At 42.3% G+C, this 22,277-nt stretch overlaps 1 protein-coding gene and 1 long non-coding RNA gene across 4 annotated transcripts; one reads left to right on the top strand and one right to left on the bottom strand.

Moving 5' to 3' along the window:
- Positions 1–1,586: 1,586 nt before the first annotated feature.
- Positions 1,587–4,964, bottom strand: LOC111947509. Of its 3 annotated transcripts, none has more exons than XR_002873373.1 (9): positions 4,690–4,964; positions 4,508–4,583; positions 4,060–4,343; positions 3,950–3,985; positions 3,762–3,867; positions 2,809–3,014; positions 2,573–2,724; positions 2,147–2,489; positions 1,587–2,060 (listed from the first exon to the last, which is right to left on the bottom strand). XR_002873373.1 is itself a non-coding variant. In XM_023955485.1 (5 exons), exons 2-5 carry the CDS (start codon positions 2,910–2,912, stop codon positions 1,883–1,885), a joined length of 777 nt encoding a protein of 258 aa, XP_023811253.1. In that variant the 5' UTR covers positions 2,913–3,014; positions 3,636–3,742; the 3' UTR covers positions 1,587–1,882. The 3 variants fall into 3 exon arrangements, 1 of the variants encoding a protein (XP_023811253.1); XR_002873374.1 differs by having other exon boundaries at positions 2,147–2,481; XM_023955485.1 differs by lacking the exons at positions 3,762–3,867; positions 3,950–3,985; positions 4,060–4,343; positions 4,508–4,583; positions 4,690–4,964 and adding an exon at positions 3,636–3,742.
- On the top strand, positions 2,342–21,486 carry LOC111947510. Its single transcript, XR_002873375.1, has 3 exons — positions 2,342–2,395; positions 18,199–18,322; positions 20,385–21,486. It is a non-coding gene; the product is annotated as an uncharacterized LOC111947510 (long non-coding RNA).
- The last annotated feature ends 791 nt before the right edge of the window (positions 21,487–22,277 follow it).

The following is a 22,277-nucleotide window of genomic DNA, read 5'->3' as shown; positions in this document are numbered from 1 at the left end:
ATTGTATTAAGATCTTCACGGCCTCAATAACTCTTCTGATAACCGTTCAAATGTGTCAGCAAGTATCTCAATCCTTTTGTATTAACACAGAGTGAACCACAAATCCATTTCTAAAGAAAAAAGATTTTTTTTTGCCTTTTAATCAGAATTGTTCTTTTCAAGCTGTGAATGCAGACATGCAGCGAGCCGCTGCCAAGGGACCCAACTGCAGCTGCTCTATTCCCGTGTTCTTCTGCGTAGCTGATAGCTTGCAGTTTAAACTGAGTTTCATATCCGTGTCTCTTTGCATTTCCAGAGTATTCAAAGTTGTTCTGCATTATGCTCATATCTGCACCTTTGTACATTGGGGGGGGGGGGGGGGTGTCTTCTTTCACGTCCTCACCTCTCTCCGTACCGTGCTGTTCTCTCTTAGGTCTTCTTTACTGAAGTCACACAACAACACATTAGGGCCGCTCCGTACATTTTGGAGAAAATGTAAGACTTTCACCTTATCAGAGCCTCACCTGTCATGATCGTGATAAAATTGAAAAAGGTAAATTAAGTAAATATCATTTTCCAATGATCTGTGTTAAATATACATTTTCAGTCAAATCAGCACATTTTCCACAGTTTCTGAGGTTAAAATCGCCGAATTTGAGTGTTCCGATCTCAGACGGAGCAGAATCTCCGGGTGAGGCTGGGGAGCGCTGTGCCTTATGTCTGACGGCAGGGCTCAATGTTAACACCATAGAACAGAGACGTGCGGTGAAAACGCTGCTGCACGCCCACAGAAACGGCTTCAGGTGAGGCATGCCTCACCAGCAGGGGGCAGATGTGAGCTGACGGCTGCTTTGTAGCTACACTGCTGCCGTAGAAAAAGACTAAAAACATCTGTCTCATAAAATAAAGAATAAAGAAAAATGAAGACTTTTCCAGCAGATCATAGAGTTTTTGTGGAGAAGGAGCGACACATGGACTCAAAAAGTAAGGCCAAAGACGTTTTTCAATGTTTGTTTGTTTTAAATAACATGGGAGTAAGTTGATAAAATTGTAAGTAAAATCCTTTATTTTATTTTTACGACCATTTTCACAGACAACATTTGATAAATGATTAAAGCTCCAGAATTAGAAGTTGGAAAAATACCAGAAATAGTTACTGAGGGTCAAATGTATGCTGAACACATCTGAATACTTTAATATGTTTACAGTACACATGAATAATTTATACACAAGAAGAGTGGTATATCCATGTCTATACAAGAAAAATTCTATGTAGGACAAATATTTTCTTGTGTGTATTTCATAAGCTGTTATAGCTGCTGTTGGATGAACGGTGAAATATTCAGTGCAATTGTAAATCTCCTCACCAGCCATTGACCGCACGTCACTGCACCTTATGGTTGGGAAAGTACTGTATAAATAAAACTATAATAAAAGGCAGAGAGCCGCATGCAGCTCAATATCTGCATTGAGGCAGATATTGATGGAGAGGCTTCTTTCTAAACTAGAATCTGTTGTTAATCAACATCCTCTAAATTTAGATTATATGGAGTTGGTATAAACATTTGTTTGTTTTGAGTGATTGTTTGTTATTAAAACGCTTTTTGGTAAGTTTTTTGGAAATAAAAATGGCTTTGTGATTTGAAACCAGTTAAAAATGTATGTTTTTCTTTCTGGCATACTTTGAAGAAGAAAAAAGATATATTCTTGTTTGTGAACAGGTTTTTATCCTAGTTGGATCTTTGATCATGTGAGTCAGACTAAAATGATCTGTTAGCAAACTCCCTTCTTAACTTTTTTTCCAAAATATTAAAAATCTTGATAAATAAACATTTTTGAGACTATAGAAAATGTTCAATTCTTAATCAAAACTTAGGGGGAATATTGTAAAAGTTCTGACATGCTACCAGATTCCTACTTTGGTGATGAGGAGAGACGATTCTTGGTCTGTCACATCTTGCTTTGACAAAGAGCAGAGATCCATGTCTCCAGTACAAATGAATCCATAGCACCACTCTTTCAGGAACGCTGGAGCTGGCCCACCTTGGGCTAGGCTGACCGCAATTATTTCACCAACAGTCCTGTGGTAAAAAAATTAAATATATATTATGCACAAATGATAATGTATGTTTCACATTCCATTATATGAAGGAACTCTGTGTCTAACCTGAAATATTCATTGTCAAGGTCTGTCAGTGAGTACTTGGGGTTTTTACCCTGGCCTTCAACTCCTTCAAAGAACCTGTTCTCAATACCTGTGTCATGACTTGAAGGATTGACAGACCCAGACGCTGAAACCCAGAATGAGGACAAGGAGGTGAACGGTAAGTAAAGAGTTTTATTTTTTTCCTTCCAGGAAAGTTGGTGTGGCTTGGAGGGCAGCTGGAGAGGACAGCGGCCTGTGGCGTGGCTGGAGGTAAGAGCGCAGCTTGGCAGAGCTTGAGGTTTCCACCGTACTGTAGGAGGACTCGGACTGACATCCACACTGGGAACACTTGGAGGCTGGAATCCTGAGACAGGGAGAGGCAAGTTAAACACGAGGCCAGACTTAAACAAGGAAACATGAGCTAGACTTGAGACCAGGTTTAGTCACCATAAAGGGCAACAAACTGGCATTGGCTAATGGGTCTGGAACTCCTTAAAAGCAGAAGCAGTGACGAGGTGAATTGGTCCCAGCTGGTGGAGTCAGGAGCAGAGCAGGAGGGGGAGGAGACTGACAGGCACCATAACAACCTGAAATCATATCTGGTGTACAACAGGGAGACTCAAGTTGCAGTTTATGCACACAGCTTTTTGTTTGTGCTACAATGGGTGTTGTAGATAAACCACCTGTCAAAAATTCTCTTTTCACTGCTCCTGTATCCACTCCTGCCTCCCCAATGTACACAACCTTCAGTGTACCAGCAGGAGATGAAGATTTTTTTCTTTGCCATTGCAGAATGCCTCTGTCTGGAAGCCCCTCTCTGTCCACACACAGTTGGAATTCCATATTCATGTTGACCTGTTGCTCAAGGTGATGCAACACATCTTCTGTTCTTTGAGACAAAACCACATCCAAATATAATCATAAATATCTGTAACAATAAAACCATTTTATTGTTTTGAAAATGGAAGAAAGACAACAGTAGTTTGGTAGGATATACTATAGTAAAACTAACTTGAATTTCTACTGTAACCCTTGTGCTATTTTAGGCACTTTAACAATTGGGAGTTGGTTCAAAAAAATCATTGCTTACAGTAGCTGCTTTTACATGGATAAAAGTAATTGAAAGAACGCCTGATCAGAATAAAAATGTCATGTGAACACGCCGTTCGGAATACTCTGCCCCGATCAGAGTCATTCAGATGTATGCCCATGTAGCAGTTGAATTTTAATCTGATCTTTGATCCGATCAAATAAATTTTGCACATGTAACCGTGGCTACTGAAATGTAAACTTCTGTGCTTCAGAGCACATCCACACATCACATCACATCACAGTGTGACACAGATCACCCTAACGGTAGAGTGATAGAAAGCTCTAAGTCCCTACCCCTTCCCCTTAAAAAAACAAGGTCAGACAACCACAAAATCTCAAAATTACAATTGGAGGGGTAGGGAGAAGCCGTAGGGAAAGAGTTTGAATTTGGCCATAATCTTCCTAATTAAAAACTAACCTTTGTGGTGTATGTACTGTAGTCTCTAAAGAAGAGTCTTGGTCCCCTGCTGCAGGTGTTTCTCCCTCAAAGCTATGTATAGTCAACATAAGGATGGCATATCTGATCAAAAACAGTTTAACCCACCTACATGCATGAAGGGGAAAGACAAATCTCATCTCTCTCCACACAGACCAGCATGCACTGCAATGTCTTGCTCAGAAAAGTTCTTGGAGCAAATTGGACACACCACCTATTAAAAGACAGGTAATGTAAAAAAGCATGAGTGTAGTTCCAAAAACACTAACCATGGATCCTACTAATATTCTATTTACCTTACATTCGTTCTCTACAATGCACAAGTCAGAATCCTGTAATTAAAAATGAATAAATAAATATTTACTAAACAAAACCTTCACTTTGTACTTCATAGAATCTTTCTTACCTCATCCTCATCCGTCTCATCTGAAACAGATTTGCCAATGCATGTTTGAATGTGCACTGCAAGCATCTGGAGAGGCATCACTTCATTACACTGGTAACAAGTTGTCTTTGGCATCTTTGAAAAATGTTGTGAGTCAAGAGGCAAAGGAGAAGTGTCTAAAGTTTCTTGAAGAGGAATGATGTATAAAGTGGTTTTTCCACCACCTGATTGAGCTTTGAGGGCTTTGGCAGTATATCCTTCTGCTTCGGGTGGAATTAAAATGAGCTTTCGTAGACCATTGCCCCCTTTATTGGGAGAGTAAACAGAAACATGATTACAGAATCTTACAAATAAATGACCTGTACGTGACATATCATAAAAGAATTACTCATTTTTTTGTAGAGGTAAAATAACTTCACAAAATCATAGATGAAACAAACTAATGAAAAACAACAGTTATTTCACAAACCTGCTGATTTATGCAAAAGCCATCCTCCACAAAGATCTGCCATTTTTGGGAATGCTTCAACCAGTAACTTTGAAATCTTTATTTATAACAAAGTAATAATAGAAATTGAATTGAGAATATTAAAAAAAAAAACAATTAAAAAGACAACTTAGCGATAATCAAAAATAAAGTGACAACTGTACCTCCGAGTGATTAGAGTCCTCTGGGAGACACACAGTTTGTCTTTGAAGGAGTTCAAGTTCCTCTGTTGGTAACAGTGTGTAGGAGATGTTTTTGGCGAGTAAATAAAAACGAAATGATAAAGTCTTGCCGGTTTTATTTATGTAAACTTTAGGTGTCAAACATCTCTTTTTTCCATGAGCAAGTGCTGGTTTAAAGTAGCCTGGAAAAGATCTGTAAAAATAAAGATGAAAGAAAATAAACAACAATTGTGAGATAAAATATCAAACATATTAGGTAGATCATTAAAAAGGTTAACTTTATTTCTCTCAATAGATAGACATATGTTTTTTAAAGGAACCATTGTTTTTTAGCATTGACAAACCTTGTCATCTTTTGCTGGATAGAGACAGTTTGGGGCTCTGGCTGTCTCCTTTCTGGCCTTGGTGATCCATTTGTAGCCATTGTGTTAAGCAACACGGTAATGAGATGTCTTACTGCTGATTCCACTCCAGCGACACCCTTGTTGTTTAAGTCATAAAGTGAAGACTTATTAATCAAAACCACAATAACTGAGGGGTTGTACAAATTTGAAGTTAGCCTTAGCATAATTTCAAAATGAGGCCCCTTGCTCCGATTTAAGCTGGAAATAACGTGGCTTTCCTAATAAAAAAATAATATTTATAGTTCATTCAAAAGCATTACTAAAAACTATTTTTTTCCACACAAAAAATAAATAAAATAAAATAATCGCTGACCTGACAAGTAGATGGTTGTGTCACTGTGTTTTCACTGTTGGAATGATGATCATGATGATGACACCAACTACAACGGTTAAGTGACCTACCTGAAAGTCTTCTGGAAACTGTGAATGAATTATTGAGGGCAATTCCTACCACAACCATCACAGAAACCAATGAACTGGTTTACACTTCAGCAGCAGTGATCCTTGAGATGCTTGGCTACAAGAGCAACCATGGAAGAAAACAGTACCCACCATGGAAGCAACGGTTAGAGGCCAAAATCAAGGCAACTCGGAAGGATGTGAGTAAGCTGACAGAGGCTCAAAGAGGTACAATGAGAAAGCAAGTACCTAAGAGATACAGCCAGATGCCCATACCTGAAGCAGTACCACAAACTAACAAATCAAAAAATAACCGGCACATTCAAACAAACCTTCTGTTTTCTGACCTCTAGTATGGCGTTTCATCGCTGCCATTAATTCAACGAGTGCAAAGACAACTGAGCGAGTGTATTCAGGATTTGAGTGAGCAAATCTCACAACCGCTTAAGTGTAATTCTAATGCAATTCTAACTGAGGGCAAGGCCGGGGCGGGTGGTGCCTAGGGGGCCATACAACACCACTCGCAGCTTTAATATTTTTCTTATTTTTCCAGTTAAGTAGAAACATTTTTTCGCAATACAAAGTGTAAGGAAAATGATGGATACTAATCTTCCCTCTGTATTGATGGATGATGAATTGGATGAGTTACAAGTTTGAACTTTTTGTCAGTTTAAAGGTGTTTAGACACATTTCTGCCTGGAAGCTTTGATCTGTGCTGATGCTCAAACCTGCATACCATTTTTCATCGCAATTGAAAAATTATTATCTAGGTTGGACAAGAGATTGTATGTTTTGGAGAGAGTTTTAATCATTTAAAAATTAATCAAAGAGGTAACTAGTTCTGGTAGCTTTAAATCGTTGTCTTTGTATTTAAACTTTTCAGTAATTATATTTTTCAGTTGCTGATATTCCAAGAAGTTATTTATTCCATGTTTTTCTTGAAGTTCCTGGGGTGTTACGAATCGTCTATCAATAATTAAGTTCTCTAGTAGTATTACGCCCCCTGCTTGCCGAGCTGGGAAATGTAACATTTTTTTGTTTATAAGAATGTCTGGGTATGTGCAGCTGCTAAAATTGGGAGACCTTTATGTTCTCCAAACAGTGTCACCAAGGGGCGGGGGTCAGTCACAAGTATTGGTGACTTTGATTTGGTATGATAATATGATTTAAACTAACAAATTCAAAGGATTTGAATAAGAATTAAATCCATAGGTCGTGTAATGTTTGTTTACCTGTCCCATCATTCCCCCCGTTGACACATGGGTTGCCCCAAGGGTCAATATAGCTGCCCATTTATAAAGATTCTTTGGTAAAATAGGTTTGTTGTCTGGTCATACATATATATTGTTACGTTTTTTCCAAAGGTCTCTTTCAGCTTGTAAACTCTGTTGTTGCATTTCCTTTAGTATGTCATTGTTCACTTTTTTTTTATTTTCCTTGATTGCTAGTGTGAACGTTTGGATAGGTTTTGTTGCGGCTTCTTTTGCCATTTTATTAGCGAAAGCATTTCCTTTAGAGACATTTTCTTTTCCTACTGTGTGAGCTGTACATTTACAAATGGCTAATGTTTTTGGTCATTGTACCGCCACTAATAACGCAGATAATAGGTCCGCATGCGTGACTGGTTTTCCAGTCGATGTTATCATGCCTCGATTTTTCCAATATTGTGCGAAGGTATGTACAGTTGCAAATGCATATTGACTATCCGTATAAATGGTCACATCTTTCCCTTTCATTAGTTTACATGCCTCCGTCAGAGCTATTAACTCTGCTGCTTGAGCTGAATAATGCGAAGGCAATGGCTCTGCTTTTAAAGCTATGGTTTGAGTCACAACAGCATAACCTGTCTGGGTTTTTCCTTGTTCACTTTTCTTTGAAGAACCATCTACATAAATTATTTGACCTTTTGGCAGTGGTTGATCTTTTAGGTCATGTCTTTGTTGTTTTTTCTGGTAATTCTTGGCAATCATGCACACTTCTTCCATCATAAGGAAGTGGCAACAATGTAGCAGGGTTCAAGGTGGTGCATCTTTCTATAGTGAGGTGTGGTCACGACAGTAATATGGCCATGCAGGATTAGTGTCAAGCAGGCGACAAACAAGTTAAGTTTGTCTGTAAAAGTAATGCTGAAACTGCATGCGGAGTCAAGGGTCAGTGGGTGGAATAGTACTATTGTTGCACTTACTTCTACTGCCATTGATGCCGCAATCACTGCTCTAATGCAATGCGGCAGTGCACATGCCACACTATCTAAATTTGAAGAGAAATAAGCTACAGGTTTCATTTTGTCTCCATGTTGTTGGACTAAAACTGAGGTCATAAAATGACCTTTGCAGTCAACCATTTGTCCAAAAGGTTTACTATAATCGGGTAACGCTAAGGCTGTAATCTAGCCACAGGGGTTGCAAGCCAGTTGCCTCTGTGCCGGTCCCAAGCCCGGATAAATAGAGAGGGTTGCGTCAGGAAGGGCATCCGGCGTAAAAATTGCCAAAATAACCATGCGAATCATCCACAACACTTTTGACATACCGGATCGGTCGAGGCCCGGGTTAACAACGACCGCCACCGATGCTGTTAACCTACAGGGTGTCGGTGGAAATTTGACTACTGTTGGTCGAAGAAAGAGGGGAGGCAGAAGGGTCCGTGGCCAGAGAGAGAAGGGAAAATGCAGGAACATAGGTTTGAGAATAGGGACTCTTAACGTTGGCACAATGACAGGGAAAGGCAGAGAGCTGGCAGACATGATGGAGAGAAGGAAGGTAGATGTACTGTGTGTGCAGGAGACAAGGTGGAAGGGCAGCAAGGCACGTAGTATTGGAGGAGGATACAAACTGTTCTATCATGGTGTTGATAGGAAGAGAAACGGGGTAGGTGTGATTCTGAAGGGGGAGTTTGTAAACAGTGTTCTAGAGGTGAAAAGAGTCTCAGACAGGATGCTGTTAATGTCATTGTTCACTTTTTTTTTATTTTCCTTGATTGCTAGTGTGAACGTTTGGATAGGTTTTGTTGCGGCTTCTTTTGCCATTTTATTAGCGAAAGCATTTCCTTTAGAGACATTTTCTTTTCCTACTGTGTGAGCTGTACATTTACAAATGGCTAATGTTTTTGGTCATTGTACCGCCACTAATAACGCAGATAATAGGTCCGCATGCGTGACTGGTTTTCCAGTCGATGTTATCATGCCTCGATTTTTCCAATATTGTGCGAAGGTATGTACAGTTGCAAATGCATATTGACTATCCGTATAAATGGTCACATCTTTCCCTTTCATTAGTTTACATGCCTCCGTCAGAGCTATTAACTCTGCTGCTTGAGCTGAATAATGCGAAGGCAATGGCTCTGCTTTTAAAGCTATGGTTTGAGTCACAACAGCATAACCTGTCTGGGTTTTTCCTTGTTCACTTTTCTTTGAAGAACCATCTACATAAATTATTTGACCTTTTGGCAGTGGTTGATCTTTTAGGTCATGTCTTTGTTGTTTTTTCTGGTAATTCTTGGCAATCATGCACACTTCTTCCATCATAAGGAAGTGGCAACAATGTAGCAGGGTTCAAGGTGGTGCATCTTTCTATAGTGAGGTGTGGTCACGACAGTAATATGGCCATGCAGGATTAGTGTCAAGCAGGCGACAAACAAGTTAAGTTTGTCTGTAAAAGTAATGCTGAAACTGCATGCGGAGTCAAGGGTCAGTGGGTGGAATAGTACTATTGTTGCACTTACTTCTACTGCCATTGATGCCGCAATCACTGCTCTAATGCAATGCGGCAGTGCACATGCCACACTATCTAAATTTGAAGAGAAATAAGCTACAGGTTTCATTTTGTCTCCATGTTGTTGGACTAAAACTGAGGTCATAAAATGACCTTTGCAGTCAACCATTTGTCCAAAAGGTTTACTATAATCGGGTAACGCTAAGGCTGTAATCTAGCCACAGGGGTTGCAAGCCAGTTGCCTCTGTGCCGGTCCCAAGCCCGGATAAATAGAGAGGGTTGCGTCAGGAAGGGCATCCGGCGTAAAAATTGCCAAAATAACCATGCGAATCATCCACAACACTTTTGACATACCGGATCGGTCGAGGCCCGGGTTAACAACGACCGCCACCGATGCTGTTAACCTACAGGGTGTCGGTGGAAATTTGACTACTGTTGGTCGAAGAAAGAGGGGAGGCAGAAGGGTCCGTGGCCAGAGAGAGAAGGGAAAATGCAGGAACATAGGTTTGAGAATAGGGACTCTTAACGTTGGCACAATGACAGGGAAAGGCAGAGAGCTGGCAGACATGATGGAGAGAAGGAAGGTAGATGTACTGTGTGTGCAGGAGACAAGGTGGAAGGGCAGCAAGGCACGTAGTATTGGAGGAGGATACAAACTGTTCTATCATGGTGTTGATAGGAAGAGAAACGGGGTAGGTGTGATTCTGAAGGGGGAGTTTGTAAACAGTGTTCTAGAGGTGAAAAGAGTCTCAGACAGGATGATGAGCCTAAAGTTAGAAATTGAAGGGGTGATGGTGAATGTAGTCAGTGGGTATGCGCCACAGGTTGGCTGTGAGTTAGAAGTGAAGGAGAGATTCTGGAGTGAGTTGGATGAGGTCATAGAGGGTATCCCCAGAGGAGAGAGAGTTGTTATTGGAGCAGACTTTAATGGCCATATTGGTGAGGCCAATAGAGGTGATGAGGAGGTGATGGGCAGGTTTGGTGTGAAGGAAAGGAATCTGGAGGGACAGATGGTGGTGGACTTTGCGAAGAGGATGGAAATGGCTGTAGTCAACACTTACTTCCAGAAGAGAGAGGAACATAGAGTGACATACAGAAGTGGAGGTAGGAGTACTCAGGTGGACTACATCCTATGTAGACGAGGTCATTTGAGAGAGGTTAATGACTGCAAAGTGGTGGTAGGAGAGAGTGTAGCCAGACAGCACCGCATGGTGGTGTGTAAGATGACTCTGGAGGTCAGGAAGAAGAAGAGAGGGAAAACAGAAAAGAAGACCAAGTGGCGGAAGCTACAGAATGAAGAAACTTGTGAGGAATTTAGGCAGAAGTTAAGACAGGTCCTGGGTGGTCAGGATGAGCTTCCAGATGACTGGGAAACTACAGCAGAGATTATCAGGGAAACAGGCAGGAAAGTGCTAGGTGTGTCATCTGGAAAGAGGAAAGACGGTAAAGAGACTTGGTGGTGGAATGAGGAAGTACAGGAATGCGTCCAGAGGAAGAGGTTGGCTAAAAGGAAGTGGGATGTAGAAAGGACTGAGGAAGGTAGACAGGAGTACAAGGAAGCGCAGCGTAGAGTGAAGAGAGAGGTGGCAAAGGCCAAACAGAAAGCTTACGATGAGCTATATGACAGGTTAGACACAAAGGAAGGAGAAAAGGACTTGTTCAGGCTAGCCAGACAGAGAGACAAAGATGGGAAGGACGTGCAACAGATAAGGGTGATTAAGGACAGAGACGGAAAGGTGCTAACAACCCAGGAGAGTGTACAGAAAAGATGGAAGGAGTATTTTGAGGAGCTGATGAACGTGGAAAATGACAGGGAAAGAAGGGAGGAAGATGTGGTTGTTGTGGAGCAGGAAGTAGCAGAGATTGGAAAGGATGAGGTTAGGAAGGCTCTGAAAAGGATGAAGAGCGGAAAGGCCGTTGGTCCTGATGACGTACCTGTGGAGGTATGGAAGTGCTTAGGAGAGACAGCAGTGGAATTTCTAACGAGTTTTTTCAATAGGATTCTAGAGAGTGAGAAGATGCCTGAGGAATGGAGGAGAAGCGTTCTGGTTCCGATCTTTAAGAACAAGGGTGACACGCAGAACTGCAGCAACTATAGAGGAATAAAGTTGATGAGCCACACAATGAAGCTGTGGGAAAGAGTAGTGGAAGCCAGGCTTAGGAAAGAGGTGGAGATTTGTGAGCAGCAGTATGGTTTCATGCCCCGTAAGAGCACCACTGATGCCATTCTTGCTTTGAGAATGTTGATGGAAAAGTACAGAGAAGGTCAGAAGGAGCTGCATTGTGTGTTCGTAGATTTAGAGAAGGCGTATGACAGGGTGCCGAGGGAGGAGCTGTGGTACTGTATGAGGTCGTCTGGAGTGGCAGAGAAGTATGTCAGAGTAGTTCAGGACATGTATGAGAGAAGTATGACGGTGGTGAGATGTGCTGTAGGTCAGACAGAGGAGTTCAAGGTGGAGGTGGGACTACACCAAGGATCAGCTTTGAGTCCTTTTTTGTTTGCTATGCTGATGGACAGGCTGACAGACGAGGTAAGACAGGAATCTCCCTGGACAATGATGTTTGCGGATGACATTGTAATCTGCAGTGAGAGTAGAGAGCAGGTGGAGGAACAGCTAGAGAGGTGGAGGTTTGCTCTGGAAAGAAGAGGCATGAAGGTCAGTCGTAGTAAGACAGAATACATGTGTCTGAATGAGAGGGATCAAGGTAGAAGCGTTAGGTTACAGGGGGCTGAGGTGAAGAAGGTGCAGGAGTTTAAGTACTTGGGGTCAACAGTTCAGTGTGATGGGGAGTGTGGAAAAGAGGTGAAGAGGCGAGTGCAGGCAGGTTGGAGCGGGTGGAGGAAAGTGTCAGGAGTGTTGTGTGACAGAAGAGTGTCAGCAAGACTCAAAGGAAAGGTGTACAAGACAGTGGTGAGACCAGCTCTGCTCTATGGGTTAGAGACGGTAGCAGTGAGACAGAGACAAGAGGCTGAGATGGAGGTAGCGGAGATGAAGATGTTGAGGTTCTCCTTAGGAGTGACCAGGTTAGACAGGATAAGGAACGAGTACATCAGAGGGACGGCTCATGTTGCCTGTGTTAGCGACAAAGTCAGAGAAGCCAGACTGAGATGGTTTGGACATGTTCAGAGGAGGGATAGTGGATATATTGGTAGAAGGATGTTGGAGATGGAGCTGCCTGGCAGGAGGGCAAGAGGACGGCCAAAGAGGAGATACATGGATGTCTTAACAGAGGACATGAAGTTGGCTAATGTTAGGGTAGAAGATGTTCATGATAGAGTGAGGTGGAAAAGGATGATTCGCTGTGGCGACCCCTGATGGGAAAAGCCGAAAGAGAAAGAAGAGGGTAACGCTAAGGCTGTGCTGGACACCAGAACCTGTTTTATGTCACAGAAGGCTGTGTCTGCTTCTTTTGTCCAGTTTACAGGAAAAGTCATTTCTTTTCCATTTATCTATAATTTAACTTCTGGTTTAACATCTGCATAAGCCAATAAATCCTGGAAATTTATCAACACCTCATCATTTCTATCTGACTCATCATTCTGCTTTTCAGGGAGTCCTGTATTAAAAAATGCAAAGCTCCCTGTCCCCTGGCCTTGTCATGGTTGTTCCCATTTTTTTCCCCACAGGTCCAACACCCTGAACCATAAGCTCCTCTCTGATGTCCTCTACCTCTGAAACCTTTTCTGTTACGTCCTCTAAAACCTCCCCTGCTTCAGCTGCCTCCACCACAAAAAAACACTTCTTCTGCTCCTCCCTCAAAGAATACACCCACAGTTTTTTTGTTTCTCTTTTCTTTCACTACCTTTTCAGCGTGTAGAGTGTGATTCACATACTGTTTCAATGTTCCCGTGGATAAATCAATGTAATGTTTTTGTACCCAGCTTCTAATTGCATCTTCTGATCCAGCATATAGAGCATTTTTAAGTTGCTGCTGATAGGGCCCATCTGCTTGTCCATCATCCTCTAAACCAGAGTGAAATTTAAAAGTAGACATCGTGCGTAATCTGTAATCATCAAAGCTTTCCTCATCCTTTTGTTTTATTCTATCAATCTCTGTGTAGTTAGCTCTGCGGCTAAAACGTGCCACTACTCTGCCTTTCAAACCTGGAACTCGTTGCTCCGGTAGGCCTAAACCTTGTGTCACAGGGGCGTTGCCATCCATAGGATTCCAATCTAATGCACATAATGTCAATCCGGCCCCAAAAGCGGCCATCCACACCTGTTGCACTTCCTGACCATTGAGATGGTATGATCGCCTCAAACCTTCCATGTCCTGGACAAACTGATTCACATCTGCTTTGTAAGAAATTACACCTTCTATAGCTTTTTTAACATCTTCCATTGTCCATGTCCTATACACTAAAATAGTCGGGTGTTGATCATCTCCTGCCTGGGGGTTTGCAACCTGGATCATTGGAAATGATTCTGTCATTGCTGAAGTTTCTTCAGGTGCAGAGGGGAGAGGACAAAGTCCCTCTTCCATCGTTTTTGACCACTGTAATTTCTGACCTGTCTGTGATCCAGTCATTCTTTTTGAGAATCAAAACAAATCAAAGTTTATTTGAATAGCACCTTTTAAAACACAAGGCATTCATAGTGCTTTACAAGATGAAATTTAAAAACAAAGGACAAGACAAACAAATATGTAATTAAAAACCGGCGCAATGGGGTGGGTGGTGTGGGGCCTGGGGGGTCGGCACTTCGGGCGATGGGGCCCCTGGGCTGAAGGGACCTGGGCCCCATGCTGGGGGGGGGGGGCCTGGGGGACGGCTGTTTGACCACCCGGGCACAGTCTACCAGCTGTCCCCGACTTACCCTATTCCTCATATAATGTCATATTAGGGTGAGGGGGTTTAGCCTGCGATGCACCTTGGGGGGAGGAGCCTTTTTTGCAGTGGTCCCCCTCCCATGGTTGCCGTATGGAATACCCCCCCCCCCCCCTCGGTTATATTTGCACCTTAGACATGTAGGGCCCTTGGTAGGGGGGGTGCTTGGACATCACTGTGAGTAATCAGGAGATGTCCTGTCAGTGCCCTACCCGCCAATTTTAACTGCACCCCATTAGTACACACACCCTTCACTCCTCAAAATATACACTCCAACACACATACATGCACACACACACCCTCACAAACACACACACACGCATTTTGCAAGGAAGGTGGGACCTTGGACCATCTGTCCCCTACCCCATCCCTGGTAGGGGGTACTGGGCCCTAGGCAACGTGTCCCCTGGGTGCTGGTTTCCTGGGCCCGGCAGTCCTCTTTCCACGCAGGGAGAGGGATCCCTGAGCTTTCTGGCAAGGCCAAGAGCTGGGGATCACATCACACCTGAGCCGGGGGTGTCCGTGTCCCTGTGGTGTGGGTTTTGGTCCTTGCCCCTGGATGCTGGCCCTCGCCAAATTTCCAACTGTGGCCGAGCCTGGTCGGCCCATGTTTACAACACCCCTTTTGGACCCCCATTTCTCCTGGGTGCCCTCCTACTGGGCAGGGACAGCTGGCCCCTGCCTTGCTCCTTCCTGGACCAACCGTGGGCCGGGTGGGTGGCTGCCTGGAGCGCGGAGCGGGTCTCCCTTGGGTGGTCCTGGCCCATACCTGGGGTTGGGAGGAGGGATGCCCAGAACTCCTGGGTGGTGATGAGGTGCTCGTCTGGGGTTATGGGCGCTCCTCTGGGGCTGGGCCCCACGTTGGGCCCTCCCTGTGCGCGCGGGGGGCTGCTCTCCTGGTTTGGCTGGAGCTGCGCTCTCTGTCCCCCCCATGCCTCCCTGCTCTCTGGCTCTGGGGGCCCCCGTGGTTGTCCTGCTGGCCCTGGCTTGGGTGGCGGATGTGATCGCCCGGGGGGCGGTTGTTCTCTGCCTGCTGCCGTGTGGCGTTGGGGGGTTCTGGCTGCCGCTACTGCAGCGCCGGGGGTCTTGGTATGGGGATGGCTGGGTGCTCTCCCTTCTTCTTTTTACATTCCATCATCCATTTTAGAAGAACATAAATACTCACCTGAGCACAGCTGTTAGCTCGCCTTTTCATAAATAGTTTGCGTGATTGAATGAAATATTTCACACTAGTTGGTTTGAAGGCATAAGTATGCATGTGTGAATATTATTTGTATTGAGTACATGTTGACATGGGAATATTTTTTGGAGACAACAGGTCTGTTATAACATCTGAGTGTGTGTTTGGACAGGCCCCACCCTTATAGACGTGTTTTTCATCTGAACTTCACTGTCATGAGTATAACCATCCAGAAACTTGCTTTATGCTGCTTCATGGTTTTACCCCCCCCCCCCCCCCCATAATCACCCTCCTCTCCCCCAACATCACTCTCTCTTCTTCCCTCCTTTCATTTTCCGTCTTGTCCAACAGAAAGATTTTCAAATATGAATGAATGAATGAATAAAATGAATAAAGTGAATAAAGTTTGGCCTCGATTACAAAAGGGGTTTATTCAGACATACCTCTGGTTTGTCAGAAGATTTATAACCTCTGTTGTTAAAATAAAATATGTCTAACACAAGAGGCCTTTAGATCTCATCTGTTTGCCCAGCTGTTGGACAGGACAAGTTAAAAAAAACACAAAAAAACCCGCACAATGCCCCCCCCCCACCCCCCCCCCACCCCACACACACACACATATACTCACTACCTGTGATAAAAGACAAAAGGATGCAATGTAAAAAAAACTGGCTTTGTACTGAGGTTGAGGAAACAAAGTTTTGGGGACATGTCCACATCAGTGACACCCAACCCAAGTTCACAGAGTCCACTACCACAGGACCCCCCAGTGACCCCGCTCACTGAGCAGGGTTCATCAGCTAAAATGTAAAAGGAGTAAAATAAAAGATAATATAAATTAAAAAGGAAAATAAGTACATAAATAAACCTTAGTAGACATGTAAAATGGTAAAAGTGACTAAATACATTAAAATGAATAAATAGATTGATTAAAAAACAAATAAATAAATAAAAATAGCTATATACATACACATATTATTTGACAAAAGACAAAATAAAAATGTCCAATAAATTCCTAAATTTCAATTAAAAGCAAGATTAAAAACGTAGGTTTTGAGCCTTTCTTTAAAAACACGAACAGTGTCTGCGGCCCTGAGGCTCTGTGGGAGGCTGTTCCACAGGTGAGGTCCATAAAAACTGTATGAAGCCTTGCCGTATGTTTTTGTTCTAACTTTTGGAATAACCAAAAGGCCGCTATCAGAGGACCTCAGGGTCCGCGAGGGCTCATACTTTAAAATCATATCAGATAGATGGTTATGTGTAATTACTCTCAACTTTGTTTGTTTATTTGTTTTATCTATTTATTTATTTTTGAAAAAATGACAAGATGATTATTTACAGGGTGGGTTCCAGGAGGGAGACCGCTATTGTTCTTTTACATTATCAAGAATACAACGAATGCATAATTATATATGTCTCAAGCCTTTCCTGTCTATCTATATGATTCTTTAGTAATGTACCCCTAAATATGTATAGTTAACAGAATGTCTGATGGTTAGTTCAAGCTTGGGGATGGAATTCTCTCTCGTTCTTAGATCACACACACACTCACGCTAGCACACACACACACACACACACACACACACACACACACACTTTATGTGATAGTATTGGTAGCTGTCTGTGTTTGTCAGATCTGTTTTTTCAAGGGTTTGTTGTTTTGTTTTGTGTTGTTTTGTTGTTCTGTTGCCTCACTTAAATAAATAAATAAAATAAATAAATAAATAAAAAATCATATCAGATAAATATGAAGGCACAAGACCATAAAAGCATTTATAAACCAGTAAAAGAACTTTAAAATCAATTCTGAATTGCACAGGGAGGCAATGCAGCGATTTTAAAATCAGTGTAATGTGTTCCCGCCCCCTGGTCCTCGTCAGCACACATGCGGCTGAATTTAGCAGAAGTTGAAGGTTCGATATCCTTCTTCTGGGAAGACCAGAGAGCAGGGCATTACAATAATCTAGTCTTCTGGAAATAAAAGCATGCATTAGCACCTCTGTGCTGGCAAGTGACGATCCCACTTTATTAGCTGGGGGATCCTTAACTATCTGAGGGTACAGAGAGCTGTTTACATCTGCTCTGTGTGGAGCAGTCGCTCCTCCTCCCTGCAAGTTCTCGTCTGCTTTGTGTCGTGCACGCGCCACGAAGCCAGTTTTGCACCTTCACTTCTGTGAAACAACATTTTCCCCCCTCCCTCTGCTCTCTGCTGCTCTCTGAAGCGTTTCTGTCCTCTTTTCCTTTTTTCTGCCTCTCTCAACCGAAATTCAGTAGACTCAAATCCTGCTTTCTGCATTTTCTTCGAATCTTTTCCTGCCTTTTCTTTAATCGCATCCTGCAATGCAATTATTCTCTCAGTGTTTAACCTTCCGTTAAATCCATAGTCTTTTACCCATTTATCCAAATGCTTGATTTTTGCAGGATCCTGACTTTCCACATACTGCGAATCATCGCTCTGCAAACTTTCTTTTGGACTTTCCTTACTCTGTGCCTTTCCCATTTTTCAAAAACACTTGTTTGTTTAGAAGTTCAAAGACACAAGCTGCAAATTCAGAGATTTGCTAAACACAACAACAACAACAAAACACAGCAAATACAGCTATTTGCAAAACACAGCAACAAAAAACAAACAGCAAATCTGGCGATTTGCAGACAATATCACATTAATGTTCACACAGTCTTTACTTTACTTATTTATAAATGCTGGCTTTTTAATTATCGTTTAATTTTTTTCAGCTAAAAGTTATAGTACTGGGATGTTTTATTTTATATTAATACATACATATATTTATTATTTTCATTATTGTATTTAACACAGGATTTCAAGGACCCCGCCGTCCTTGCCTGATAGTGTCTAGAATTCTCAGGGCTTTTACTTTTTATAAAAACACGGAATTTAACGGACTCCGCCGTCCATACTTACGGAATTTCACAGGACTCTGCTGTTCTTTCCGTTGTCTTTCTCCTTAGGTATAACGTCAACCTTTTGGACTCCAGCCAACGGGATGAGCACCAGTTCCAACAGGTTGACTCACCTAGGAGTCAGCTGTGGCCACGGTCTCCTGGGGCCCACCATGCTCGCTGGAATCCTCAGGTATGTTGGTATCCGGCTCGAAGGACCAAATTAATTTTGGGTTTAAACAACCACCAACATCTGGGGGGTATTCCAGAAAGCAGGTTATGCTAGCTCCCACGGTAAGTTTGTGGCTAAGGAAGTTGATAACCTCAGTTTTCGGTTCCAGAAATGGAGGTATGTTTCAGGATATGTCAAGTTGCCATAGCAACTCATGCTGTGAACATAACCTGGTCTGGAGCAGGTTTAGTTGAAGGTTAGTTTGTTTACAGAGAGGTGAAGCAGCATGGCGTGTCCATTTGAAGATGATTTAGTGCATGGGTCGGGAACCTATGGCTCGCGAGCCATATTTGGCTCTTTTGATGGTCAAATGTGGCTCGCAGACAAATCCTTAATTTTACTTTTTTTTTTCAGTAGACCAGTCCTTCTCGGGCGCGATGCGATGCCAGAGGCGCGCAGTAGTAGCAGTGCTTGGAGAGAAAACTATCAGTTTATTATTATCTACTATTTCACAGAGTTGGGCCGCGTTAAAAGTTCTGGAGTTCATGGAACGCATCGATCAAGCAGAGATCTGATTGGCCCTCAGTTTTGTCGCTCAGCCTGTTGTTAGCGAGTTTGGACCAATGGGGTTCAGCTATGGGCGGAATAAGGGAAATGGGAGAGCTGGAGCGGGAGGGGAGGAATATAAAGTTGGGAGAAGCGCTCTCGTCTCGGCGGGAGAGATTCAGGAGTTGCTGAATTAATTGTACGGCGTTTGTTGTGGTCTGCAGTAACCAGAATAAAGAACCTTAAAAGAGGTAAAGTCTCTGTGCCTCAGTGTGGGAAAGGGACACTACATTATTGTATGGCTCTTTGGAAATTACATTTAAAAATATGTAGCGTTTATGGCTCTCTTGGCCAAAAAGGTTCCCGACCCCTGATTTAGTGGATGAAGAAGCTCAGATAATACTTTTTCCACCATGAGAGGGTGATAACACCACATATGGATGTTGGAAAAATAAACTTTTTACTTTGATCTAACTTAATTATTTGCTTCAGTTAAGATAAATCCTTTTTTTTATTTAAGTTAGCTTAAAAATAACACGTAGTTTTCAGACAGTTATTTTACTTTCATTCAAATTAATTCAATTAAGTAGGTGTAACTTTGGTGCTGCTGTTAGATCGGCACCGCAAGGGATTGTGGGATACCATTCCCTTTGCCTGTCTGGACGGACTTCTACTACAAGCAGAAACTCTTTTTTTTAATGATGCAGCTGTGTTACTTTTCGATGGACGTATAATCTTCATCTTCTTCCACTTTCGGCTTCTCCCATCAGGGGTCGCCACAGCGAACAAGTCGCATGGTAAATTTGGCAATGTTTTTTTACGCCGGATGCCCTTCCTGACGCAACCTTCTCAAACCGGGCTTGGAACCGGCAGAGGTAGAGAAGGGAACAGGGAGCAGCCCGGAGTCGAACCCGGGTTTCACGGACGGAAGGCGCCGCAAACCAGCACGAGCTAAACTGGCTCCCAAAAAGACGTATAATCTTCATACGCCGTCATCTTCATACGCCGTCATTAATCTCAGACTCCGTCTCACTGAAGTATAGCGCTTTCTTTTTTTCACCACGCGTTTCCATGGTGACTCCAGAAATCGGCGATCTATTGAGAATGTCTTTATGTACCTGCTGTGCACGTGCATTAACCCAGGGTTTCGAAGTCGAGCGTAATTACACCAACTCATATCCGGTCTTTTGGAACCGACATACCCAGAGTAAGCAAGTTCAGGCGGATTTCAGCCAGAGTTCAGGCTTAAAGTCAGGCTAGTTTAAACATGCTTCCTGGAATACCCACCAGAAAAACTACATAAGGAAAGAAAGACAACAGACCAAGGCACCTTTAAATGGGGAGAGCAAACAGAGATCATACCCAGCAACAATCTCTCTCCACTCTGGCGCATGTTCTGCTGCTCTCCTCCTTTATTAAGTTGTTTTGGGTTTTCCCTAAGTTACACATGCACTGTGCTCTAAGTGGGGGGGAATAAGAAAGCACAGCTGCAGCACGATTAGAAAACATTAATTACGACATGTCTATCTTTTCACAGTCTTCCCACTTCATCTTCGGACCTGCAAAGCCTTTTCTCACGGATAAACTAACACAGAGCGTCCTTCAATTAATTCTAGACACAGCTAACACACAACTTCTCAGGAGGATGCTGGAAAGATGCAAAGATAGTCGGTTTCCCCCAAGGGTTTAACCTCCACCTTCCTATGAAACAGAGTTGGACACACACACACACTTCTGCAAACATGATTATAACAGCTATATAGCTAGGTAATATGAGATAACTTATATACATTTTTCCAACAGCATCCTATTAAACGCAGAAGAGTTTTTTCTCACCTGAAAACTTTCAAATCATGTATCATCTTTCTGCGGGAAACTCATTTACACCTAAACGAATATTCAAAATTGAAAACAAGGCTGGATAGGACAAACCTATCATTTTAAATCTGAAAATCGCACTAGAGGTACAGCCATACTAATCAGAAAAGGTGTGCCATTAACACAGACAAAAACTGTATCTGACACCAAAGGTAGATATGTCATAGTTGAGGGGACATATGTTCTGGAACTGTATCTCAATGAGGAGTTTCTGGACAAATATTTTTGAGGTCCTCTCACTGATTTGTGGGACAAAGGTTCGCCCTCCCCACTCACTGCTGTTTTTGGGGTTTTGCCCACTGAGGTCAATGCCTCTAAATTCAAAGGGAAGGCAGTTGCCTTTGCAACAATAATAGCTGTAGGACTATCCACCACCAGTGGAAATCAGATAAACCTCCTTTCATTTAATGGCTGGATTAGAGAAATGCTCTCTGTATGGCAACTGGAAAAACTGAGATACAGCAGGGAGAACAGCTGTGAAAAGTTTCTGGAAATTTGGACACCCTTTACATATTATGTTAAAAATGTGAGTCTAAAATGAAGCCTCTTTGCATGTTTTAGCCTAATAACCTAAATATGAAGATGTAGATGTATGCCTACATAAGTGTGTGTATCTGTATGTGTCTATAAGTGTTTGAATATGTGTTTGAATATGCATGTGTACTTGTGTTTTTACAGATAGGAGAATTAGAGAAAAACATTTGAAAATTTCTGTCATGGATGTACACTTTTCTTTCCCTTTTTCCTTTTTTTCATTCTTATTCATTTATTTTCTTTTAAATTTATTAATTTTGTTATCATTATTTTTATTATTATTATTTTTTTTTTGGGGTGGGGTGGGAGGGTTACTGTGAAGGTTCATGTGTTTAAGTTTGTTTTATAAAATTTCTTAAAATAAATTAAAAAAAAAAAAAAAAGATCATCTCTTATATTACGGAGCTGCCACATATCCATGTATGTGGCAGCTCAGCTTGTTTACAGCGAGACTTATTTCCTCTTCCAGTATTTTAATGAGAAGTGGTCATGTGCAAATGATTTATTCCGACCGAAAGTGTGGCCCACGTAGACATTTGTTATAATCGGAAAATGTTTTTCTGGGCCCATGAACATGGTTGAATTCTAATGCGATCTTAGATCCGATCAAGATATTTTGCAAATGTAACCGCGGCTAGTAGTGATTCACATGTGGTTGAATATGTGGTTGAATATAGTGATTTAATCTGCTGCCAGTTCAAACTAAATTCCTTTAACCAATCTTTACCACACAATGTTGAGCCACACCCTTTCACCACTAGCAGGGAGAACTCTCTGGTCTCATGTCAGTAGCTCACCGGTACTGTAATCTGGCCTAAAACAGGAATATTACCTCCATTGTAAGCTTTTAGTCTAATGGTAACAGGCTGCAGTGGAAAATGTGAACATTTCTCTTTGTACTGAACTTGACGCTCCTGGCGCCTTCTTTATCTAATTCTATCTCTATCTCTGTGTTACAGTAGCAACAATAAATGTCTCCTTACACAAATCGATGCCATCATTTGTTACAGTCAAAATG

The sequence above is a fragment of the Oryzias latipes genome, chromosome 6, assembly GCF_002234675.1.
Source record: "Oryzias latipes chromosome 6, ASM223467v1".
Lineage (NCBI taxonomy): Eukaryota > Metazoa > Chordata > Actinopteri > Beloniformes > Adrianichthyidae > Oryzias > Oryzias latipes.
This window is presented reverse-complemented; position numbering and strand designations above follow the sequence as displayed.

Coding starts and splice junctions, on each gene's coding strand:
- LOC111947509 (XM_023955485.1), bottom strand. CDS start 2,912: ATGGCAAAGAAAAAAATCTTCATCTCCTGCTGGTACACTGAAGGTTGT. Junction 2,725..2,808: donor GAAAAGAGAATTTTTGACAG/GTGGTTTATCTA, acceptor GTTGTACACCAG/ATATGATTTCAGGTTGTTAT. Junction 2,061..2,146: donor CTTGACAATGAATATTTCAG/GTTAGACACAGA, acceptor TTTTTACCACAG/GACTGTTGGTGAAATAATTG.